The 23,137-nt window shown below is 30.7% G+C and overlaps 1 protein-coding gene across 1 annotated transcript; it reads right to left on the bottom strand.

Annotated features, from left to right (window-relative positions):
• Nucleotides 1–1,124: 1,124 nt before the first annotated feature.
• On the bottom strand, nucleotides 1,125–23,059 carry LOC145245748 (BLOC-1-related complex subunit 7-like). Its single transcript, XM_080107347.1, has 5 exons — nucleotides 22,901–23,059; nucleotides 17,269–17,331; nucleotides 6,251–6,294; nucleotides 4,612–4,632; nucleotides 1,125–3,389 (listed from the first exon to the last, which is right to left on the bottom strand). Exons 1-5 carry the CDS (start codon nucleotides 23,018–23,020, stop codon nucleotides 3,338–3,340), a joined length of 300 nt encoding a protein of 99 aa, XP_079963473.1. The 5' UTR covers nucleotides 23,021–23,059; the 3' UTR covers nucleotides 1,125–3,337.
• Between the last annotated feature and the right edge of the window lie 78 nt (nucleotides 23,060–23,137).

Genomic DNA, 23,137 nt, shown 5'->3' on the forward strand with positions numbered 1-23,137 from the left:
ACTGATTATCATCTCTCGACCTGTAATTCTACTGTATTTCGATTACTTCATGTTGTCAGTAGTGCCAGGAGCAAAACTGGCATCATTCTGAGAACATAAAATGACAAAACAATAAAGTAATGTTCATATGTTTGAATACATTTTTTTTGAAAATTAATTTTTTTTTTTTTTTTTTTTTTTTACATAGGCGTCACCACTTATCAAGGCCGATAGACCACTCAAGGATAAGGGTTAAAGAGTGTAGAGTAGTCAAAAGGACAATATAGTAATCGATAGTAATGGAAGTTTGGTAAATTTGTTAACTTAAGTGGAACGGCTCATCAGAAACTTGTTCACGTTGGACTTGAAGATAACCATATTATAGACAGCTGGAAAGCAGGAAAATGGAAGACAATTCCACAGGCGTGCAGTTCTAAGAAAGAAGCTTTGATCATGGAATCTACGTTTAGGTTTAGGCATAGATAAAGAGTGGGGAGAATTATTGATAGTGTTTTCAGCTAGTCGAGTGTTTCTTATGAAAGTTTGGCGAGGGGGGACTATAGATTGAAGCTCAGTCGAACATTTTCCATGAAAATAACGATAAAGCAGAGACAAACTCGCAACATCTCTTCTGTGAGATAGAGGTTGCAGGGAAGAGAAAAGGACATTTCCTACAAGGCTACGAAGTCTATTTTGAACTCTATCAAGGCAGGCAAGTCTTTTCTAGCAGCTCCTGTCCATATGTGGTAACAGTATTCCATCCTTGGACGTGTCTGACTCTTATATAGATAGAGAATTGCATCAGCAGTGAGATATTTACTGGATCGATAGAAGGATCCAACCATTTTTCCAGCGGCCTTGGCAACAGATTTGATTTACTTTATAATAATTCATCTTTTAGACACAATTGATTTGACAATATTTAGCAGTCCAATTGTATTTTTTTTACAAGTTTAATCACCACTTATCAAGGCCTCAGGGCCAATCGAAGATAAGGATTAATGAATGCACGGTAGTCACCAGAACAGCATAATTATCGTTAGTGGTGGAAATTAGGTATAATTTTGTGGGGTTTTTAGCATACTCTGGCAAAGGAACAAGGAAAAAACTCAAGGAGATTGAAAAAAAAACAAAACAAAAAACAATTTTTAATTCAACATGATTTAATAGTTTTGAACTTTAACATGTGTTAGATTACAACACACAAATATTTTATACAGTGCTGGATTAATTATGTTGCAAATGTTGTGGTCGGCAGATACATGATGCCTTCAGGTGCAAAAAGTTTCATTATATGACGATTTAGAAGAATGTTTTGGTCAACATTTGATTCGCTTCTCAACATTATTCAAAGTTTACATTTCTAATAAATTCTATAATGAATGCCTTTTAATTATAATTATTTTGTCTGTTAACAGAAACTTCAGTTTAAAGCCAATTTTTCCAAATATACAAATCTCTTTATATATTGACTTATGGTAACCAATATTAAGCAGCAAGAAAGATCTTATATATATATTATTCCTTAATTGGAATTCATTTTTGAGATGAGCATTATATATTAATTTTTATTTCGGACTATTATTCTCATCTTTATTAGTTGTTGTTTTTGATGTTTTATTGGTTTTGTTTATTCACGTTTCGGCCAACTATTCCTCTGGCCTTTGTCAGGTAGTAACCGCAACAGATAGGAACTTCGAATCTCCTAACTGCATTCTCAGCAATCACTGCCATCCGTAGTTGTTGTCGTCTCACCAAATTTTGGCCAATTAACCTCTGGCACGCTTTGGGTGGGATTGAAACCCAAAGGGGCCCGTGGCGCAGTTGATAGAGACGTTGAATCTCTACAGTTCCAGATGAACATTGTCTGAAGATAACGGTTTCAATCCCAACCAAAGCATTAATTGGCCAAAATGTGGTGAGACGACAACAACTACGGATGGCAGTGATGGCTGAGAATGCAGTTAGGAGATTCGAAGTTCATATCCGTCGCGGTTACCACCTGATGAAGGCCAGAGGAATAGTTGGCCGAAACGTTATGAATAAACAAAACCAATAAAAGATCAAAAACAACAACTAATAAAGATGAGAATAATAGTCCGAAATAAAAATAAATAATAAGAAAGATCTTTTATAAAGTTGAAAAAGATTAAAAAAAGAAAAAGTGGGACAAGAAAAACTAAATTAACGGAGCATTTGAATGTGAACTGTTTGACATGAGATTTAGATCTCTGGTATCATAAACAAGTTCTAGAAATTGTCACAAGTTTTATATAGCATTTCTATTGCAGGTCCTTATGACGTGAAAATGCAAATATATGTACAGTTTTAATAAATGTTAATTTTGTTTAATTCTTTTTCATAGTTTTAAGACTAAAGTTGTTTTTTCTAAGAACATTGCTCTGAAATTTGAGATAAGCTTTATTATGATCTAATCTATATGAGAGAGAGAGAGATAAAAAAGGAACAAATCAAATCACACATCCATCAACGTTTTGTCTTTATTGTAAGACTTTTTCTGGATGAAAATAAAGACGAAACATTGATGAACGTGCAACTTGGTTTGTTCTATTTTTATCTCTCTATCTCATTGGAATACTATTTCCATTATCCTCATCATATATATACACAAATACAGTTCACCCTAAGTAACTATATACATAGACTACATGATGAAAGTTTTAGATTATTACAACAGTAAGATAAACAGTCTACATTTTTGGCAGGATAGGTACCAACTCATTATGCTGCGTTTATATGAAACTGACTGAATGACAACCTTTCTGGTTGATGGATTAGCAGGTATAGATTGCTTGAATGGTTGTCCTATTTGTCAGATTTGCTAACGTGCTGTTGGAGCTGTGCACCAAAGTATGCAGCTTTACCAAACATATTTTATGTCGCAAAAAGCTTTGTTAGTTTTAATGTTGCAGCTGAATATTTCTTCTATGTTACAGTTTTTGCGTTGAAATAAAATTATATACCTACTCATGGCAAACTTTCTAAAGAAGCAGTAACAATAAGAATAATTTACACCAAGTAAAAAAAAAAAAAAAAAAAAAAAAAAAAAAAAAAAGATGCATTGAAAATGATCAAACTTCATCACAATTTCTGTTATTCTTCCATAAATCACTAGCCACAAAAGCTTCTTTGCATTGACGTGAACTTGAGGTCTGGCCAAAAAGTAAAAATAAAAAAGTACAAAAAAGAATGTCCAGAGCTGGTGAAAGGCTAGGGGTGGGGAAGGCATAATGCAGAAGTGTTTTATGATTTAGTTGGAAAGGAACATAGAAGAGAGTTGAAAGGTTGGAAGGAGGCAGCAGGAATGACAATTTCTTGTGCTCGTTACGGCTGACTGTCATCTCTGAATCGTTTTCAACTGATCTTGTATATCATCTAACGTTACGGTGCTGAAAAAGAAAAAACAAAAACGTCTTGAAGGATAATACAACAGTTCAAAAAAGATCAAAATGGAAACAATGAAAAGAATATTTTCTAAAACTTTATTAAAGTTTTCAAATATATTGTCAACTAGCGGAGGAGGAGGGGTGCTCGGCTTTGCCTGGTCATAAAATATGCTTAAATATGATATTTTAATTTGTCAAGATTTCGTATATATTATTATAGAATCGTGATTTCAAAAGTAAAAAAAGTATTTGGGTGCCATCAGCTAGAATCGAAACCAAAAGCAAAAATGTAGCATTCAAAGCTGATGATTTTACCACTGTACTAACGTGACACGCATATGAACTGATTAAAAATTAAAATTGAAGATAAACTAAGATGAATGGACAAAATTTATAATGATTTTTCCAATTTTTACCCGTTTTTGGACCCTTAAAAACTATTTTAACCGGCTTAAGACCCATAAAAAAAATCCAATCACTTGAGGCCTCTAGCGCTACTCTGCAACTTTTAGCTTTGGAAGAGATAGAGTTTGAAAATATGGAGACAAACAGACGGATGTATAGTCTTTTATATATTAGATAATACAGTGTTAGTAGCGAATGTGGTGGTCCTCACACCTTCAAGGGTCTCATATTCAAGAAAGAAAAAGTAAATATGGTTTCATTATATTCTGCATCATCAGGCCACCCTGCATTCTACCTGTTCTGATATGAGAAGGGGAGGAGGTATCACAGAATACGGGAGGGGGGGATCTAATTGAAACCTTAAACAAGGTAATAGACCAACAAAAAAAAAAAAACATAATTTGTTGTAAAGCTTTATGAACTAATTCTTTCCAAACAATACTTGGCATAATCATAGTGATACACCAGTTCTCATTAAATCAAGTTAAGCACGGTTATGCATGATCAATATAAAATGGGTGACAATTTTGAATACCAGGCGCTGTATGTGTGAACATGACAACACCTACTTTTCAAAAAAAAAAAAAAAAAAAAAAAAAAACTTTGTCAAAATCATATCCTCTGAACAGGATATACATGTGACTGGGGATCACGTGTGAAATTTTTTCCCTAGAAATTTCTTCCTTTAGAAAAAGCTAGTTTACAACCTGTCCAGAATGAATACGACACAAGGCAGGCAAGCAGTACTTGATAAAATCGAGACTTGCTTTAATAGTGATAATTATTTACATTCAAAAGATGAAATGAAAACCATCCTTACCTTCTTTCTATAGCAGCAAATCTAAAAAAATAAAAAAAGAAAATAAATTCATCACCATTTAATATTTAAATCATTTAATATCTAGGACTCATAGCGGAGTCACCAGATATAGGATATGTGGGATGTGATTCGGCATTCACCAATTCGCAGTCAGAATCCGTCGATGTTAGAGATTATGGTTGCAGGTGCAGGAACATCTATAAGTCGAAGTGGCAGAGTATCACTGGAACCATTAGATTTAATGTGATCTCCGATTTACAGAAGGGTCCTACCAAGTCACATTCACATCCACATAAATTTAAAAGGCATGAATAACTTTGGAAAAATAACAAAACACGAATAAGAACACTAGATCACTGTACTGGGATAAAATAACAGCATTTATTAATTTATTTCAGAAAAAGTAATTCAAATCATTTCAACGTCAAGGTTTTTGCAACAAATGTTCATTAGACACATTGATGGCTATAATGTGCGATCATATCATCAGAGTGTCAATCATATTCCGAATTCACAAAGGTCACCAGTTTTAGGATATGTGCAGAGGTTGCGTGATGAATTCACAAAAAACGAACCACAACGTCATGTTTAATGAATATGTAATTCAAATCCAGGAACAACATTAATGTTTTTATACATGGAGTATTCATTGAAAAGGATTCGCTATATAGTGCCTCGGTGAAAAGGCATAAAGGTTCAGAGATTATACATTTTTATGTTGAGATGAAACACGTGGTCATTTTTGGAGGGAAAATGAAATAGTAATTAATACGTACATGTATGCGTCTTGCGTGTGTGTGTTCAATATGTATGCAAACAGCAGTTCGAAATAACTTGTTGAAAAGAATTAATTCTCATTTGATATGGTACTTTCCATGAGAATTTAGGTGTATCACGCACGCAAAGTGATTTTACGTTGCACCACGACAGAGTACGGTAGCGTGTTACTAATTGGGGAAAATACATCCTTAACTGGTTTGATTTACATGTGCAAAAGCTCATATATGCCTGTTCTAGTAAGTTTTGGACTATTTGTTGTATTACTGCACGTGAGGCGTAATGTAATCCTTTTATCGTATGTATGCAGATAGGCAATTCACGACGTTGTAATCTTACACGTATTTCACACGCGTGCATGTTGAAAACGGTGATTGCATTTAGAATGTCTCTTCCGCAGATTTGGTTCGGCCATATAAGGCAGTTGTTACAAATACACATTTATTACTAATGGAGATCTGATATCTGAAGCCGAAACTATACTATTACGTCTATTAATTGTATTGTTAATGTCTATGACAATTATAAATACCAGTACAAAAAAGTCTGGAAACTTATTTAAGGCACTTTTTTTCTTTTTTTTGCTTCGTGAATGAAAATCGTACAGCTGTAAGGAATTTAAGCTCAATTTGCCCATGGAAAAACTGATTATATTCAAGATTGCAGCAATACATGCACTACTGTTATCTTGATTTTTTTGACACATTGACTTTCAAATGTCAAGCAATTTCAAATTGACTTTCAAATGTCAAGCAATTTCAAATTGACTTTCAAATGTCAAGCAATTTCAAATTGACTTTTAAATGTCAAGCAATTTCAAATCCTATATTCAGAAAAATAGTAAAATAAAACTGAAACTTACTGGAACTCTAACTGAGATTTTATTGTCTCCATCTTCTTTAATGTCTAAAAGAAAAAGAAAAAGAAAAAACAAAATTAAAACCTAATAAATTTACACATTGCAACAGAACTATATTTCCCAGCAGACTACAACATGGTCATCTTAAAATTTAATATTTAAATACTTATCGTAAACCTTTCTCATAAATAATCAAATTGTGTTTATTCCATGCATCATTTTCACTCTTTTTATAATTTCCTGATCATTCAATATCTATCAATCTCATTAACACTTATCCTCGAGTAACTTTTGACCTTGATAAGTGACGATTCATTAGGAAAAAGAATTTAAAAAAAAAGATCAAAAAGAAAAGAAAAAATATGACATTTTATGCATCGTACAGGAACCAGTGCAGCATTGTTAGAAAGTGCGATCTCTCAGACAAAAATATTAAAAAATTGGAAAAAAATTGTTGATTATTTCATGTAGAAATATTGTTTTGTTTAGAAGAGGGGATCAGATAAAAACTTTGCTTTGAAATGTGCAGATTTCGTATTGTGCTTTTGTTTTAAATAGCTAAATTTGTGACGATTTTAACTATAAATAATTTTCTACTCAATGAATTTTCATGATTTTTTAATATATTACCATTTTCGACCTGAGAATTGAATAAGTAAGTTTTTGCTTAAAACAACATTTTTAAAAAAATCGATCTGTTGACTATCTTAACAAGCACCAAATGTTCAATTTGTTATTTTATTAATAAACTCCAATTTACTCAGGAGTCTTATTTCTGTTTTTGTTTCACTGTTTTTTATGCATTTTGTTTTTTCTTACAAAACTAATAAATGTCATTTTAAATAGGATTTTGAAATTTAAATTTGTTATAGCATCATTTGGTCATTAAATTATTAATTGGACCAATTATTATTAAACTATGTCTACTTTTTAATCTCTATTTATGAAGTTATCATATGTAAAATACCTTCTCAAACTTTCAATTTGTTTTATACATGAGGATTTAATTTATTTTTATTTCGGACTATTATTCTCATCTTTATTACTTGTTGTTTTTTTTTTTTTCTTTTATTGGTTTTGTTTTATTCACAACGTTTCGGCCAACTATTCCTCTGGCCTTCGTCAGGTGGTAACCGCGACAGATAGGAACTTCGAATCTTCTAACTGCATTCTCAATAATCACTGCCATCCGTAGTGATGGCTGAAAATGCAGTTAGGAGATTCGAAGTTCCTATCCGTCGCGGTTACCACCTGATGAAAGCCAGAGGAATAGTTGGCCGAAACGTTGTGAATAAAACAAAACCAATAAAAGATCAAGAACAACAACTAATAAAGATGAGAATAATAGTCCGAAATAAAAATAAATTAATATATATAATGCTCATCTCAAAAATGAATTCCAATTAAGGAATAATATATATATATATATATATATATATATATATATATATATATATATATATATATATATACATACATACATGAGGATTTGTTGAATTTTAAGACCAGAAATGACTTTCTATTCAACTGCTTTCAAATTTTATTTTCAAATTTTAAAACTAATCCAATCTTTACATTTTTTTTTACTATTAACAAATTGCTGACTTGCTTTAACAAAAAAAAAAAAAAAGAAAATCATTCTAATGGATTTAATTCTGTAATTATTTTGTTTACATAGGATTTTTAAATTTTCGTTTATTAAATTCTATGGCATCTTTGATTTCTAATCAATTAATCTTTTATATAAAGGGCAGATATATATGTGGGTAATAGTCAGCTAACATACTTCCTGACTTCCAGTGTGCCTGCTACCGGAGCGGTGACAAAGCAAATAAATCATAAGAAAAAGACATTGAAAAGTATACAATAAAAATTAACAAAATTATAATAAAAATAACAATCTTTATTTGGACTTTTTATAATAGAACATTACATTGTACTAAACATGTTTGAAGTTTCGTCTAATAGGTCTTTCATTACTGTTTTGGTGATGCATACTTAAACTAAATAGTTCATTACTTAAAAAAGATTTTTAAATGTTAAGTCATAAAAGTCTACTATATTAAAAGCACTGTTGATATGAAATTCAAAATTTAATAGTTTAAAAACCAAACAAGTGGAAATTTAAAAAACATAAACAAACATTATTTTATCAGATGTTGGTGAGAGTAATGTCCGATTTAGTAAATTTTTTTTATTTAAACATGTTTTTAATAATTCTTTTAAACAAGTGTTTTCAATAATTAAAAAAAAAAACAAAAAAAAAAACTAATTTCAATAATTTTTAATTAAAATAAGATTAAAAAAACTTTTCAATGATTATTAAATGAAAAAAAGAATAGACAAAAACGTAATAAAAAAAAGTACATGCACAGGGGAGATATAGGCGCGAGAGAAAATAGCAAAGGAACTAATTTGCTTTGTCACTGGTTCCAGTAGCAGACATACCAGCAGTTAGGAAGTATGTTAGCTGACTATAACCATGTATGTCTGCATATCCAGCTGAAAGTCCAAAACTACTAAACAAACACCCACAAAATTGTCATAATTTTGCCTAGTGTTTCCCTGAATGAATAACATCTAAAAGAAGAAAAAAAATCCTTATTCTTTGGGTTGTCGGATTTCGTCTATTGGGGAGGTGGGAGTGGGTACCAGTTGTTCAGCCATTTCCAATGTTATCTATATCTATCTATCTATCTCTCTCTCTCTCTATATATATATATATATATAAAAAAGTGAGAAGACACTTCTCAACCTATATACGCAATGAATTTTTGATCTACAGGCTTGAAATTTGGTATATAACGTATTCAGACATGTGGAAAACTTTTTAATCGGTTTTCATCCGGAAAAAAAGGGCTGCTAAGGGATCAAAATTAAAAAATTGGTACGTGGGGCAAGGGTTATCATATTTTTATCTGTTTGTCAACTGTGTTACAAATGTGCATGTGCGAATCATTCACATGACAGATTACTTATGTTAAGAATAAGTAGGCTTGAAAAAACATTTTAAAGATCGTATCTAGCTGTCCTAATCGTTATTTTACTTAACTCACTGTCTTTAGGTTTTGATCTCAGCTTGAGTATTTTTTTTTACTTAGTGAAATGTTTAGAAAAAAAAACATAATACTTGCATACACATGTCTCAGTTTCTTTCAGTTTTATTTTTTTTTTACTTCATTTTTTTTTTACTTAGTGAACTGTTTAGAAAAAAAAACATAATACTTGCATGCACATGTCTCAGTTTCTTTCAGTTTTATTTTTTTTTTACTTCATTTTTTTTTTACTTAGTGAACTGTTTAGAAAAAAAAACATAATACTTGCATGCACATGTCTCAGTTTCTTTCAGTTTTATTTTTTTTTACTTCATTTTTTTTTTACTTAGTGAACTGTTTAGAAAAAAAAACATAATACTTGCATGCACATGTCTCAGTTTCTTTCAGTTTTATTTTTTTTTTTACTTCATTTTTTTTTTACTTAGTGAACTGTTTAGAAAAAAAAACATAATACTTGCATGCACATGTCTCAGTTTCTTTCAGTTTTATTTTTTTTTACTTCATTTTTTTTTTACTTAGTGAACTGTTTAGAAAAAAAAACATAATACTTGCATGCACATGTCTCAGTTTCTTTCAGTTTTATTTTTTTTTTACTTCATTTTTTTTTTACTTAGTGAACTGTTTAGAAAAAAAAACATAATACTTGCATGCACATGTCTCAGTTTCTTTCAGTTTTATTTTTTTTTACTTCATTTTTTTTTTACTTAGTGAACTGTTTAGAAAAAAAAACATAATACTTGCATGCACATGTCTCAGTTTCTTTCAGTTTTATTTTTTTTTTTACTTCATTTTTTTTTTACTTAGTGAACTGTTTAGAAAAAAAAACATAATACTTGCATGCACATGTCTCAGTTTCTTTCAGTTTTTTTTTTTTTACTTCATTTTTTTTTTACTTAGTGAACTGTTTAGAAAAAAAAACATAATACTTGCATGCACATGTCTCAGTTTCTTTCAGTTTTTTTTTTTTACTTCATTTTTTTTTTTACTTAGTGAACTGTTTAGAAAAAAAAACATAATACTTGCATGCACAGGTCTCAGTTTCTTTCAGTTTTTTTTTTTTTTACTTAGTGAAATGTTTAGAAAAAAAAACATAATACTTGCATGCACAGGTCTCAGTTTCTTTCAGTTTTATTTTTTTTTACTTCATTTTTTTTAAAAATGAATTTAACGTTACATTTAATACGTACGATATTTCTGTTTATAATAAATAAGACTCTGCATTAATTAAAATATAATATTTAGGTGTATTTTACAAACGGGTAATGCCATGTAGCCTGCTAGTTTATTCTATAAAGGAAAAGTGAATGACAGTATTACTTTTTTTTTACAATACATTACAACAAAACAAAGGAATGGGCTGGGTAGAGGTAAAAAGGAGCTAGATGAAAAGGATGCGGAAAAGCAGGGAAGGAGGAAAAAGAGAAAGATAGAAAGACGGCTTGTAAGAAGTAAAAAAAGTTTTTTTCATAAAAAGATGTTACACACATTTTTTAGTTTGTTCTTTTTTGTTTTTTTATGCTCCCGGGTAATATGTACTTGGTGTAACACTTAACATAAATAAAAACACACCAGACTGAATTAATATGGTAACAAACCAAGCAATGGTTAGGATTGCACCAAAATGGTCAATCCCCAAACTACCTTTACCTCAATACTCCAGAAAAACAGCTACGCCCTCTGGCTATAAAGGGACATAATTAGTCCTATTAGAAATAGTGGTGTAAGGGAAGTAACTCTGCCCAATATATTATACCGGAAACGCTGGGTAGATCTGTTAGTAGTAAATAAAACATAATTCAATGTGTAATTATCAAAATTATGTTGATACGAGAAATACACACACATGTCGTCTTATAAGGTGATTAATAAGAATATGATGTTGGAAAATAAAGTGAAACTAGTCACGAATTGAATATTCCTAGAAAAGCTATACGCATACATTTCTTACTACTGTTGCTAATTTTACTCCAGCAGACAATTTAAGCAACAACATTGTTGATATTTATCCCCATTCCACAGCAGAACGATGTGACACAAGGGCCAGAAAATATGGTTTGAGGAACCAATGCTCTAGAGAAAGAGCATTCTAGCTAGCTTGCAAAAAAAAAAAAAAAAAAAAAAAAAAAAAAAAATTCCTGGGCAGGCCTGTCGGCATTCCCTGGTAGAGGTGCCTCAGATAATTAGTAAAATACTAATCCTTTCTCAAGGGGAAAAAAACTAAAGAAGGGTGTTGGAGTTTGCGTGAAAAACTATGCAAATACTTATGTATTCTTTTGTTTTTATTTGATGGTGATATTGACTTGTGATTCGGTTGTATTTACAACAAATTTTATCTTTAAAACATTTATGGCAAACAACAATTTTTTTATGTGTGAGAAAGAAATGTTGAATTGTGTTATCTTAAGATGTTAGTAAAAATGTCGAGTCACATGACATATACAGCAATAATAGATTAGTATAGTATTTGCACACTTTGCAATAATTACTGTTTATAAGCTGATTTTAGGGATCAATTAGGGTTTAAAGACCTCAGCAGATGAGGGAAACAAATGCCTACCAGACAATAATATAACTATGAAAATGTAAAATTATTATCCTGCATTTGTTTATTACAAACTTTTGTCCAAATAGTTTTAGTACAAACTTTTGTCCAAATAGTTTTAGTACAAACTTTTGTCCAAATAGTTTTAGTACAAACTTTTGTCCAAATAGTTTTTATAAACTTTTGTCCAAATAGTTTTTATAAACTTTTGTCCAAATAGTTTTTATAAACTTTTGTTAAAAAGTTTTCTTTAAATATTATTATAAAGCTTTGCACATAAAAATGCATTCTATGTTAAGAAATAAATTTTACTGGTGAAAAAATGAACAACTTAGTTTTTATTATTTGTTTCCAGAATGCTTTGTGCAAAGGTCAAGGTCAAACCTGTATTGCTCAAAAGCTGTTCTTCTTGTTTCTCCCATCTGCAAGGGGGTCCTTAAACCCTAATTGATCTGATTTTACTGTGCTGTTCAAGCAGCGAAGGAGTTGATATGTGATTTTCATGTCAGACATTTGAACTGACAAACGATTTCTTTTGTTAGGGAAACTGAAAACAAAATGTAAGTTTTGGTAAATGGAAGAGGTGCAGATCAGGAACGACAACTCAGTAGACAGTCACTCCAAGTTAAGGTTTGCTCAATCTTACAACAGTTCAAAAAGTCACTTCATAACATGTCACTTTCAAGGTGGGTAATTTCGAGGATGACTTTCATTGGTTGATCTCATATGATGTTGGACAAAATCATACCAGATCAATCAACGAAAGCAATGAAGTTATATATATATATATATATATATATATATATATATATATATATATATATATGAGCAAATAGTTAATGTTAAAAACACTTTGAAAAAGAGTTAAAAACATATTTAATCTGAAAAGGAAACACTTAATAAGTGGATAGTCCTTAATCCGCAGAGTTTTGAAGAAATACTTTCCTTCTCATCAGAGGGTAGGAATTAGCAAAATGCAGGATCGGATTTTGCATACAAAAGTATTTGATGAAACTGCAAGTAAGTCAAAGATCTTACTTGATAACAAAAAGTGAAGCAGAGGGAATATGGTGAAGAAAAAGGTGATTTCACGTAAATGGATAGTTTTTTTTTATTTTATTATATATATATATATATATATATATATATATATGATAAACTATATAAGAATGACTAGAATTATTCTGGTCTTCATTTTAGAAAATTAAATAGTCATTTCCAAAACATGAAAGATTAGCAGGGAGACTCGATGTTGCCCAGAATTGAATGATGATCAATGAATGTTTCATGCTCTCATTTTTATTGCAACTGAAATCGGTGAAATCGACCATTTTTCAATCAAATCTATTGATTGCCTTCACTAGTTGGGGACCCATCACAGTTCACCAGAAGGAAGCTTCACAAACCTCCCTGCAGCACTTAGTTCACAATACATTGTAGTCTACATGCTCTGTAGAGAACTTGATTTTATAAAATTATTTTTATATATAATGGTTTGAATTAAAGTTTAAAATGCAAGAGTCAAGTATCATAGTTCAATTATGGTCTAATTAGAAAGATTCATTTTGGGCATCCCTGTCATATCAAAGAACCTATTGTTGATTTTATATACCTGCCTTTTCTGCTTGTGTGGTGATAATGGCTTGAATTTAAGTTTAAAATGAAAAAAGTTAAGTACCATGGTTCAATTATGTTTTAAACAGAAACATCCATTTTGAATGCACCCCTGTTATATTAAAGAACCTACTGCTGATTTTATATGCCGGGCCTTTCTCCTTATATATTCTGAAATGCACGTGTGATATATATTATTTAATTGGAATTCATTATTGAGATGATCATTATTTATATTAATTTATTTATTGCGGACTATCATTAGTAATACACACGGACGAAAAAACGCTTTGGATAATCACAGATTTCAAGGTAGTTCTACTAAAATAGCCATATTTTTTAAACCAAAGCACTTCAAGTCTTCAAATTACTACTGTTTTGTTCGGAAATGAATATACTTTCAAATGAATTAATAAATATGAATGTACATTATATATTTTAAGAGTTTTGAGCAAATAAAGTGATAAAAATGTGAACGTCATAAAATGGCGTTTTCGGTAAGGTTTTGTAATGACCCCTTCTGTTTTCTAAAGGTCCATACCGTGATTGTATGAAGAATTTCGTCATGAAATTTGGGAATCAATAAGAAGAGGTGTTAATCTTAATACTGTCAAGTGTCTGAAATATTTTTGACCATTTCTTTTTTTGTCGTGTTAAAAATAAGACTTTAATATGCCGAGTATCGAACATTTTGAAAAATAAATTCTTCGGACACCCAGTAGTAAGTAAATCAATCTTTTTACTATCTTTATCAATTAAAAGTATTATTTTATGTTGAGTAGGACCGCGGTAATTGATAATTTAAAAGGACCTACCCGAAAAAAAAAATTGTTTCTATTTCTCGAATTTGGTAAAATGAAGTTAATATTACTAGAAGCAGCAGCAGCAGCTACAGCCTGTAGAATCAGCCATAGCACAATGTATAAACAAACACGCGTTCTTTAATTTTTATTCAAGAACGAATTATGAAAAACAAAATGAAACATAATGAAAATAATTAAGAAAAACAAAATGAAAACATAATGAAATATGAATATAAATGTTCTTATGTTTAATTAGAGCTATTTTGTTATCAGAATAACATTAGTTAAGAACTATTCGGTTTTCAGAATGTATAATAACAACAATCCCAACCAATTCGGCATTATGAATCTGTTGCAATTTCTCACATTTTTCGTCAAATTTAAAAACATGGTTAAAAAAAACAAAATAAACTTTTGTAGATATATAGCTTGCATGCACTTTTATTCTTTAAATTAGTTTTGAACAGCGAATTAAAACTATGTTTTACTGCGAACAGCCACAAATATTTTTTTTTCAAAATCAAAATAAGTATCAAAATCTCGTTTATACATAGATTCGAAAAAGTTGTCAAAAAACAAATATATAACAAATAAATGTTATCAAAGGCAAGATAAGTTACTTTTCTACCTAACTGGATAATTTTCTAGTGTTTTTATTTAATGTAACATGTTTATTCAGCTCGAAAAACGTACAGTGTTTTCCGATGTATTGGAAAATTAAAAATAGCGCCCGGCCCGACTCTCTTTGACACAGTAAGTTTGAGAAAAGGAGTTAAAAATTTAAAAAAAAAAAAAAACTATACAAAATACTGTTAAAAACTCACCGAATATATGTCAGCCTAGCGAGTTTCTAGCAGTATTTTGTTTACTTTTTTATTTTTAACTCTTTTCCCCAAACTTACCGTTTCAAGAGAGTCGGGCGGCGGGCGCCATTTAAAATTTTCCAAAACATCGGTAAACACTTTTCAAGCTGAATAAACATGTTACATTAAATAAAAACACTAAAAAATTATCCAGTTAGGTAGAAAAGTAACTTGCTTTTGATAACATTTATTTGTTATATATTTGTTTTTTTTTTTTGACAACTTTTTCGAATCTATGTGTATAGTAATACAAACCCTCAAAATCTATATCAATATTCTTGAAATTTTAAAAGCAGTTAGAAAACACATCAAACTACAATTAGGAAGCTTTTTATTTCGTTAATTTTTTTTTTCTACTTATTAAGCGAAAGATATTTTTACAACCTGCTCCAGCGTAGTATAAACGGCCTATGGAATTAACACCTTCAACCTCGAAAATAGAAATCAACAAATTTATGGAATTTTCTTTGAAATTTCGCAACGCAGTTTCTTATTAAATTAAAACTAAATATATAATATAAAGCCAATAATTATGAACCGCTAACAGTAAATATGAGTGATGAATGCTCTCTTTGAAAAAAAGCTCTCTTAACTTCACCTCTAATCCAAATTATGTGTGGCAAGTCTCCTCCTAAAACACTCTTTAACCCTAACAATAACACTAAGTTCGAGTGGCAAGCCCCCTCCCTCTCCAACAAAATACCTCTGTAAGCCACATACAAGCATCTAAAACAAACAAACAAAAAATAGATCCTTCCTTAAAGAAATTACACATAAAAATAAATTGGTTAACTGTCCTAAAATGCTAGAATGGCCAGGAAATGGTGAATTATTTTACATTAAATTTTTGTGAAACTAACCGCTCCCCCCTCTAATATTGTTTTTGTTAGCTTTGTCTCTGTCAAGTTTTCAGTATGTTCACACATAATTTTCCTTAGCCCTACAATTAATTCAAAGTCCGAATGGCAAACCTCCACATATTCTCATTGCATAGAAACCCTCTTAAAACTACGCATAATCATCTTAAAAAAAAAAAAAAGCATGCATATTTTCCCATAGAAAAAAAAACAGTTAACTGCCCTAAAATGCTAGAATGATCTGTAATAGGAAATTATTTTACATTAAATTCTAAAATAATTTGTTTATCTTTCATTAAAGTTTTTCATGGCATGTTATACATAATTTCCTAAAAAGGTAGAATCACATTTTGGAGGGGTGTTCAGAAGGAGTTGAGTGGGGTTAAACAGAAGGTGTTAATCTACAATAATACCAAAGAAATATTGCAATATATTCATTTTTAAATGGTCTTATGTTTAGATTTAAGTTTTTTGTACATAAAGCACATTACAATTCAACTTTGAGTTCTCCAACTTCTTTTCTGTTTATGGATACATAGCATTTTTAAGGAATTGCTGCATATTTATGCACATTTACTGCAGATTATTTGGAAACCATAAACTTTGGGAGATTTTCAGTTGCATATTCTGATTCCTTGTACAAAAATACACTTATACAGTAAATTTCATTTTTTAGTCTTGTGTTTTAACAAAGATATGAAATTTTTACTGAAAAAGTAGTGTAAAAAATGTGACGAAACGCATATGGTCTTAAAGAGGGGAAAATATCCAAACATGTGAGGCACAAAAATAGCCATAACTTCCTTAATTTTAATCAGATTTTAAAAATTTAAAAAGATTCTTTCTTAGCTCATCAAGCTCTTTCTATGCATACCAATATTGAAATATTTCAAGCTATTTCAATTTTTTCATGTGTATTGCTACTATCATTCTCATCGTTTCTTAGTTGTTGTTTCACGACATTTCGGCCAACTATTCCTCTGGCTTTCGTCAGGTGCACATATGATGTTCGGCTGCATAAGGTTTAACTGCGGTAAAAATCGCCTGTTTCTTTTTTCATTGGATTTTTTGATTATCGATACTTATAGGCATTCTAATACAAAACCTATTTAAGAACACTGCAAGATACATAAAGTATATTTGAGGGAAATTTAATAAAGATAGACCTAGCCGTTACAGAGTCTATAGGGAATAAACACACACACAGTTAGTTTTATATGATAGATAGATAGATAGATAGATAGATAGATAAAGATTTATATCAATCCTTTTCTTGTTTTACTTACATCAAGGGAATTGTTGATGGTATTTTCTTGAAAGGCAAAATTCTTAGCAGCTTGAGCCAAAAGCTGAAAAAAAAACAGAAAAAAAAAACAATTTGAACATTATATTTGATTGCTAATTTCATTTTGAAGGTTTATTTTATGGGTTTATAATATACTAGACTACCAGTGACCTGTATGTTATATTAGCTATGGAATTAATGTATGCGCGTGACACTTGTGACGTAAAGAAAACAGTTTTTTTGTGACAGAAGAGAAACATTTCTATGAAAGTATATTAAAATGTAAAAAGAATACAGATAGATTTCTATGAGTCGTTCTGTTCATAATTGTTTATTTTTGAAAAAAAATAAAAAACAAAAAAACTTACAGCCATTGAATTATAAGTGGTTTGCCATACTTATAGGTAAATGTGCACTGAACAGATACCATAATACTTAAAGTTAAATTTAAAGTTTGATATATCTTTTTTAAATGAAATTGTTAGTTGAAAGTACAGAATAGTTAAAAACACTCTCCCCATGTTAAGAATGGCTTTTTAAATAGAAAATGAAATGTAACTTTTTTTCATTTATTTTAAAAAAAACATTCATGACCCATTGGGTCAAATATTTAATTTATATGTTAATAATAAGGTCAATAAAACTAATTAAGACAATGCGGAAATGAATGACGTAAAAAAAAAAAAAGAAAAAAGTATTAAAAATTGTTTATTTGGATAATTTAAACACGGAAAAAAAACAATTCAAACGCTGAAAACATACACAGTAAAACAATATGTTTTATTATCACGTTGTTTATTTATTTATGTTGTTATAGGTTTATGTTTATGTATGCATGCGCAGCAGGCAGTCAGTCATAAACAGGATGTTGGGTTATAACACCCGTTACAAGGTCATTTGAGTTTTATAATTATAAGATTTTGTGAAATATTCTTTTATATTCATAGTTTAGCCTGCTAATACTCTGAAAGTCATCTGACAGAATGGTCAATGGACCTTGTAAAAGCCATGCTCCGATGAATAGAAGTGGACAGAACAATGTGCCAAAAAGAAGCAAAGATCTTGTCCTAAATTCTGTACTCGTGTGTTAGAATACACTCTAATGTTAGCCATGAATACATCCAGAGGATAGAACTCATAATTCTTGTGAAACTGCCATCATTCATTAAGGAGTGCCAACAGGAAAATACAGGCATTTTGGGAAGCTGAATTAAAGAATAAGCTTGTTTTTAACTTAGCTCAGTGGAGAGGCAAATAAATAATGACGACTATCTGCCCTCTATCAACTAAAAATTAAACCAAAATATTTTTTTAGAATTTAAGTTATTTATGATGAATTTGAAGATAATAGTACAAGATGCCTTAAATAAGTTTCCAGACTTTTTTCTACCGGCATTTAAAATTGTTGTCGACTCTTGAAAATTCAGTATGTTATTGCTATACGTCTTATGAGATGACTGACCAATTTTTATGACTTGAGGTTAGAATGAACAGCTATAGCAGGAATTGGAATACATCCTACTAAAGCCTGATTGTCACAGCTGGTGAATTTCAAAAATGAAATCTGAACATGAGAACATTTTAGAAAAATGATATTAAATAAAATTGTGTTTTGAACTTGGAAAAAAAGAAGCCACAGAAATGTATGGAATGCTTCAGACTGATTTTGGACCATCTTGCATCAGTTTTTGAATGGCATAAGAGATTCAAGAAAGCAGGGAGTCTGTGAAAGATGATGAGAGGTGTGGGAAGAGTAAGAAAGTCAGAACACCAGAATTAATTGGGCAAATAAAGACCATCATGAAACAATTGCAGAGTTTGATGTCAATGTAGGAACTGCACACACAATTATTTGCAAGGAACTGAAGATGCAGAAGATTTGAGCAAAGTTTGTCCCAAGGGTGCTCAGAAAAGATCACAAACCCTACACCCACCCTATAGTCTAGACCTTGTTCGCTGTGACTTTTGCTTATTCCCTAAGCTGAAGGAAAACTGCAGAGGTTGTCATTATAAGACAATCGAGGAGATGAAAGAGGCTGTGACAAGGGTCATTGACATGCTCACACCAGAAGACTTCTTTGAAGCCTTCCAGAAGTTGTTGGAATGGTACAACAAGTGCATTGCAGTCGAAGGAGATTACTTCGAAAAGGACTAGAGTTTCATGGGTGTACTATCAATGAAAGTGCTCATATATAAACAGTCTATGAAGTTATTGAAGGTGCCTTGCATAAAAAAAAAAACAAAAACATCAATTTTAATGCAAAATGGAAACAGGTTTGGTACTGTCCTAATAAGCAGCATGCAGGGGGCGGGTCGGACAGCCAAATTGGGAGGCATCCAATCATATTCAAACTATTCCCCTTTCTCATAATATTTCTCAGTACTAAAACTTATACTTAAATAATTGTGGTATACAATCAAGACTTCTGCATGTCATTAATCTTATTATTTATACTGAAATGTATTTTGACACAGTTTAATTATTATCATCAACTTAAAAATATATTTTTTTTAAAAGTCAAATTTTGAAGCGATGAAAAACACTACTGAATGCAAGACAAGGTAAATGGAATAACTGACAATATGAGGCCTGTCTAAAAAGTATCCAACCTTTATTTTTCTCCCATGCGAAATACAGACGATAGTGTGGCGGTACTCTACACAGTGAAAGAAGACACCGTCATGAGCATGCATGAATTCTGTCACTTCCCTTTCAGCGCATCAGTTGCTAAATGAGGTGCTACACAATGTTTGCTTGTCAGATTACCGATTCTCTCAAGATGTGTTAAGGAAAAGTAACGCATCAAATTTTGTAAAAAACAATTCGTAAGATTCAGTGGGTGTTTTGAGAAGATGCGATGGATGTAACACAAATTAAGGAGTGGTTAAATCGATTAAAAAAATGATCGCACATCAGTGAAGAGTGACCAACATTCTAGCAGGCCCCAAACTGTTCGGAGTGCAGCTGTTGTTGAGAGGGTGCGAAATTTGGTGCTGACAGTGTGGAGATTGCCCAAAAGGTTAGAGTGAGTAAAAATTCCACACATGCAATTTTGTGTGATGATTTACACAGAGTGATTGCGAAATTTGGGCTTAAGTTGTCATCGCCGGAACAAAAGGACCTCCATTTTAAAGTTGCACAGAAACTTTACCGAAATATTACAATGCATTACGGGCGAATGAACTTCCTTCTGACTATACTGATGCAAGTAAGAACCCAATGCAAGTACAAAATATAAAAAAAACATTGTATTAATAAAAAATGAATTTGCATAGATTATTCCACTGTTATATATCTTAATTCACTTTAGTTTCTATCTATCTGTGACACAACCTTTATATATATATATATATATATATATATATATATATATATATATATATATATATAAAAAGAAAGGTTGTGTAACAGATACAAACTAAAGCGAATATATATATATATATATATATATATATAAAATTGTAAAACTTGGAATTATCTCTTTTATAAATTATATACTTTTCTTTCGACTTGCTTTGTCTGCATTTTGCATAGACGGTTAAACTTGTTTTAACTTTTATTTTTAATATTTACTGTTATTTTTTAAAATTTATTCAGAAAAAAAGAAAGAAAGTATTTTTTTCATCTCGATCTCGTATGTAATACAACATTGGGTAAATGTTAACATCGACGCTCGAAACAAAACAATAAAAATGTATATCAATAAGAAACATGGTTTTATGTTTTTTTTAATATTAAATGATGAACCATTTTGAGTTAAAGTCTAGTTAGCATTACACATATAATCTAGAGAAAAGCATGTTTGAAATGTGTAAATGCTAAGAATAATCGTTATTTTAACAAAATGGAGTCTTGCTAGAACTGAAAGCCGTGTATTATGCTTTTTTTTTTTTTGCTCAAGATGAATCTTTCTTCCTCCTATTACTATGTAATACCACAACGATATTCTTTTAAACTCCAAAACGTTTTTAATGTCATTATATATCTATAAAAGTGAACGTGTCTGTGTGTGTGTGTCTGTGTACATTTCCCTACGCAATAACTCTGTCAATTTTTAGTCTATAGACTCGAAATTTGATATACAAGGTACTGAGATTTGGGAAAATCGATGTGATCGGGTTTCGGCCAGAAATTCGGCTATTAAGGGGGTCAAAGTTTAACGATTTGACCTTTGAGAACTCTACTAAACTCCTCCGACAATTTTGGGTCTAAACACTTGACATTTTAGATATAGGTTCCTTGGACATGGATCTAACTTAACTTGATTTGAGCCCAAAACAATAAATATTAAGGGGTCAAAGTTAAAAAAAAATTACCGTTTTTTTTTTTTTGCTCAGCATACACCCCCAAACACCTGGGCAACGCCGGGCACCCATTGCTAGTAATATATATATATATATATATATATATATATATATATATATATATTATTACACTAATTTGGTGCTTGCTCAGACCCCCCCCCCCCAAAAAAAAAAAAAAAATAAATAAAAATGAAGAAAAATCTGTATTGTGTCTGTGGCGGAAAGAAAATATTGTGTACCAAAAATCAGGTAAATTGATCAAGTAGTTTTAATTTTTAAATAAAAAAATTAAATCTTATGGCTAAATGACGAGCGACCATCTCAATGCTTTCTTTTTTTTTTTAAGCAGCAGACCCGACTGGAGCTGTAAACAGTTGGATATTAAAAAAAAACAACTTCTTAAAGGTAAATATTCGGTTGGTCCCCCACCCCCACTCCCCCAGTGCACTTTCACCGCCGAAACTTATTTAAAACTGTAAATAAAAAGCAACTGTATATCAGAACATTACCAAAGAGTTTTATAACAAATACCACGATTGTTAACACAAAAAAAAAAAAACAGAAAAACGAAAATAAAACTATTCTAACAATAAAATTATAAAAAGGAACAAAAACCGAAAATGCTAAAAGTAAGAAAAGATGTTTTTTTCCTTCTGACATTTGTTTTTTTTTTTTTTTACTTTTATTAGCTTAAAATGTCTCAGTCGATAACACTAGAAGGTTTTGGTGCCTTTCAACACTTTTTGCAACATTTTAAATCCATAAAAAAAAAAAAAAAAAAAAAAAAAAAAAAATAGGCAAAAAGGAATGTAAGACACACGAAAAAATCATTTATTTTATTTTTTATTGAATAATGTAATTTTATACAATTTTATTGTACGTTGTTGCTATTTTAGTTTTTCTCTATTTTATTCGGCCGCATCTTTAGGAATTATAGTTTTTAACAGACAAATTAAATGGTACTTCTGCAGTTTATGGACTGTGCCCTCCCCCCCATTTTTTAATTATTTAGATAGGATTATCAATTAAAATTCAATTTGTATCTTGTTTATTAAATATCTGCTGACAGCACAGATTAGTTAACAAACACCCCTCCTCATGTTAAGAATGAGTTTCTAAATAATAACGATACTATTTCAGTACGAACCGTAAACATCAAATAAATAAACGGCAAAATGATTCATGTGTTTAATGCGACATTATTATTAAATGTTCGTAGTTATGGAGAAATCGTGTTTTATCGTGAAAAAGAAAATAGCGATGCCATGCCGTACATCTTTTGAAGGCATGGCGAATGATTATTTTAAAAGACGATATAATTTTCTAACCTCGCTCGAGTGTGACCCACGTACGATTTGCCTGGACAAGGAACCCAGATCGTTCATATTTCCCGAAATCTTCTCGTTTAATCTGGACTTCGTCTCCTGGTTCCAGTTAGCAGACGCCATAACTACCAACCGTCGTCGCCAACCCGTAAGCGACACTTTGATTTTAGTTAAAATAAATCGTTACAAACGCATTAAAATATTTTACAGTCTTATCTTAATTTTTTATCATAAATATTT

Source organism: Euprymna scolopes, chromosome 23 (assembly GCF_053919585.1).
Source record: "Euprymna scolopes isolate OS-2025 chromosome 23, ASM5391958v1, whole genome shotgun sequence".
Classification (NCBI taxonomy): Eukaryota; Metazoa; Mollusca; class Cephalopoda; order Sepiida; family Sepiolidae; genus Euprymna; species Euprymna scolopes.

Bases quoted from the DNA above. Each gene is read 5' to 3' on its own strand.
- LOC145245748 (XM_080107347.1), bottom strand. From the start codon at position 23,020: ATGGCGTCTGCTAACTGGAACCAGGAGACGAAGTCCAGATTAAACGAG. The intron at 6,295-17,268 runs GTAAGTAAAACA...TTTTTCTTTTAG, and splicing joins CCATCAACAATTCCCTTGAT to ACATTAAAGAAGATGGAGAC. The intron at 3,390-4,611 runs GTAAGGATGGTT...TTTCTTTTTCAG, and splicing joins TTTGCTGCTATAGAAAGAAG to CACCGTAACGTTAGATGATA.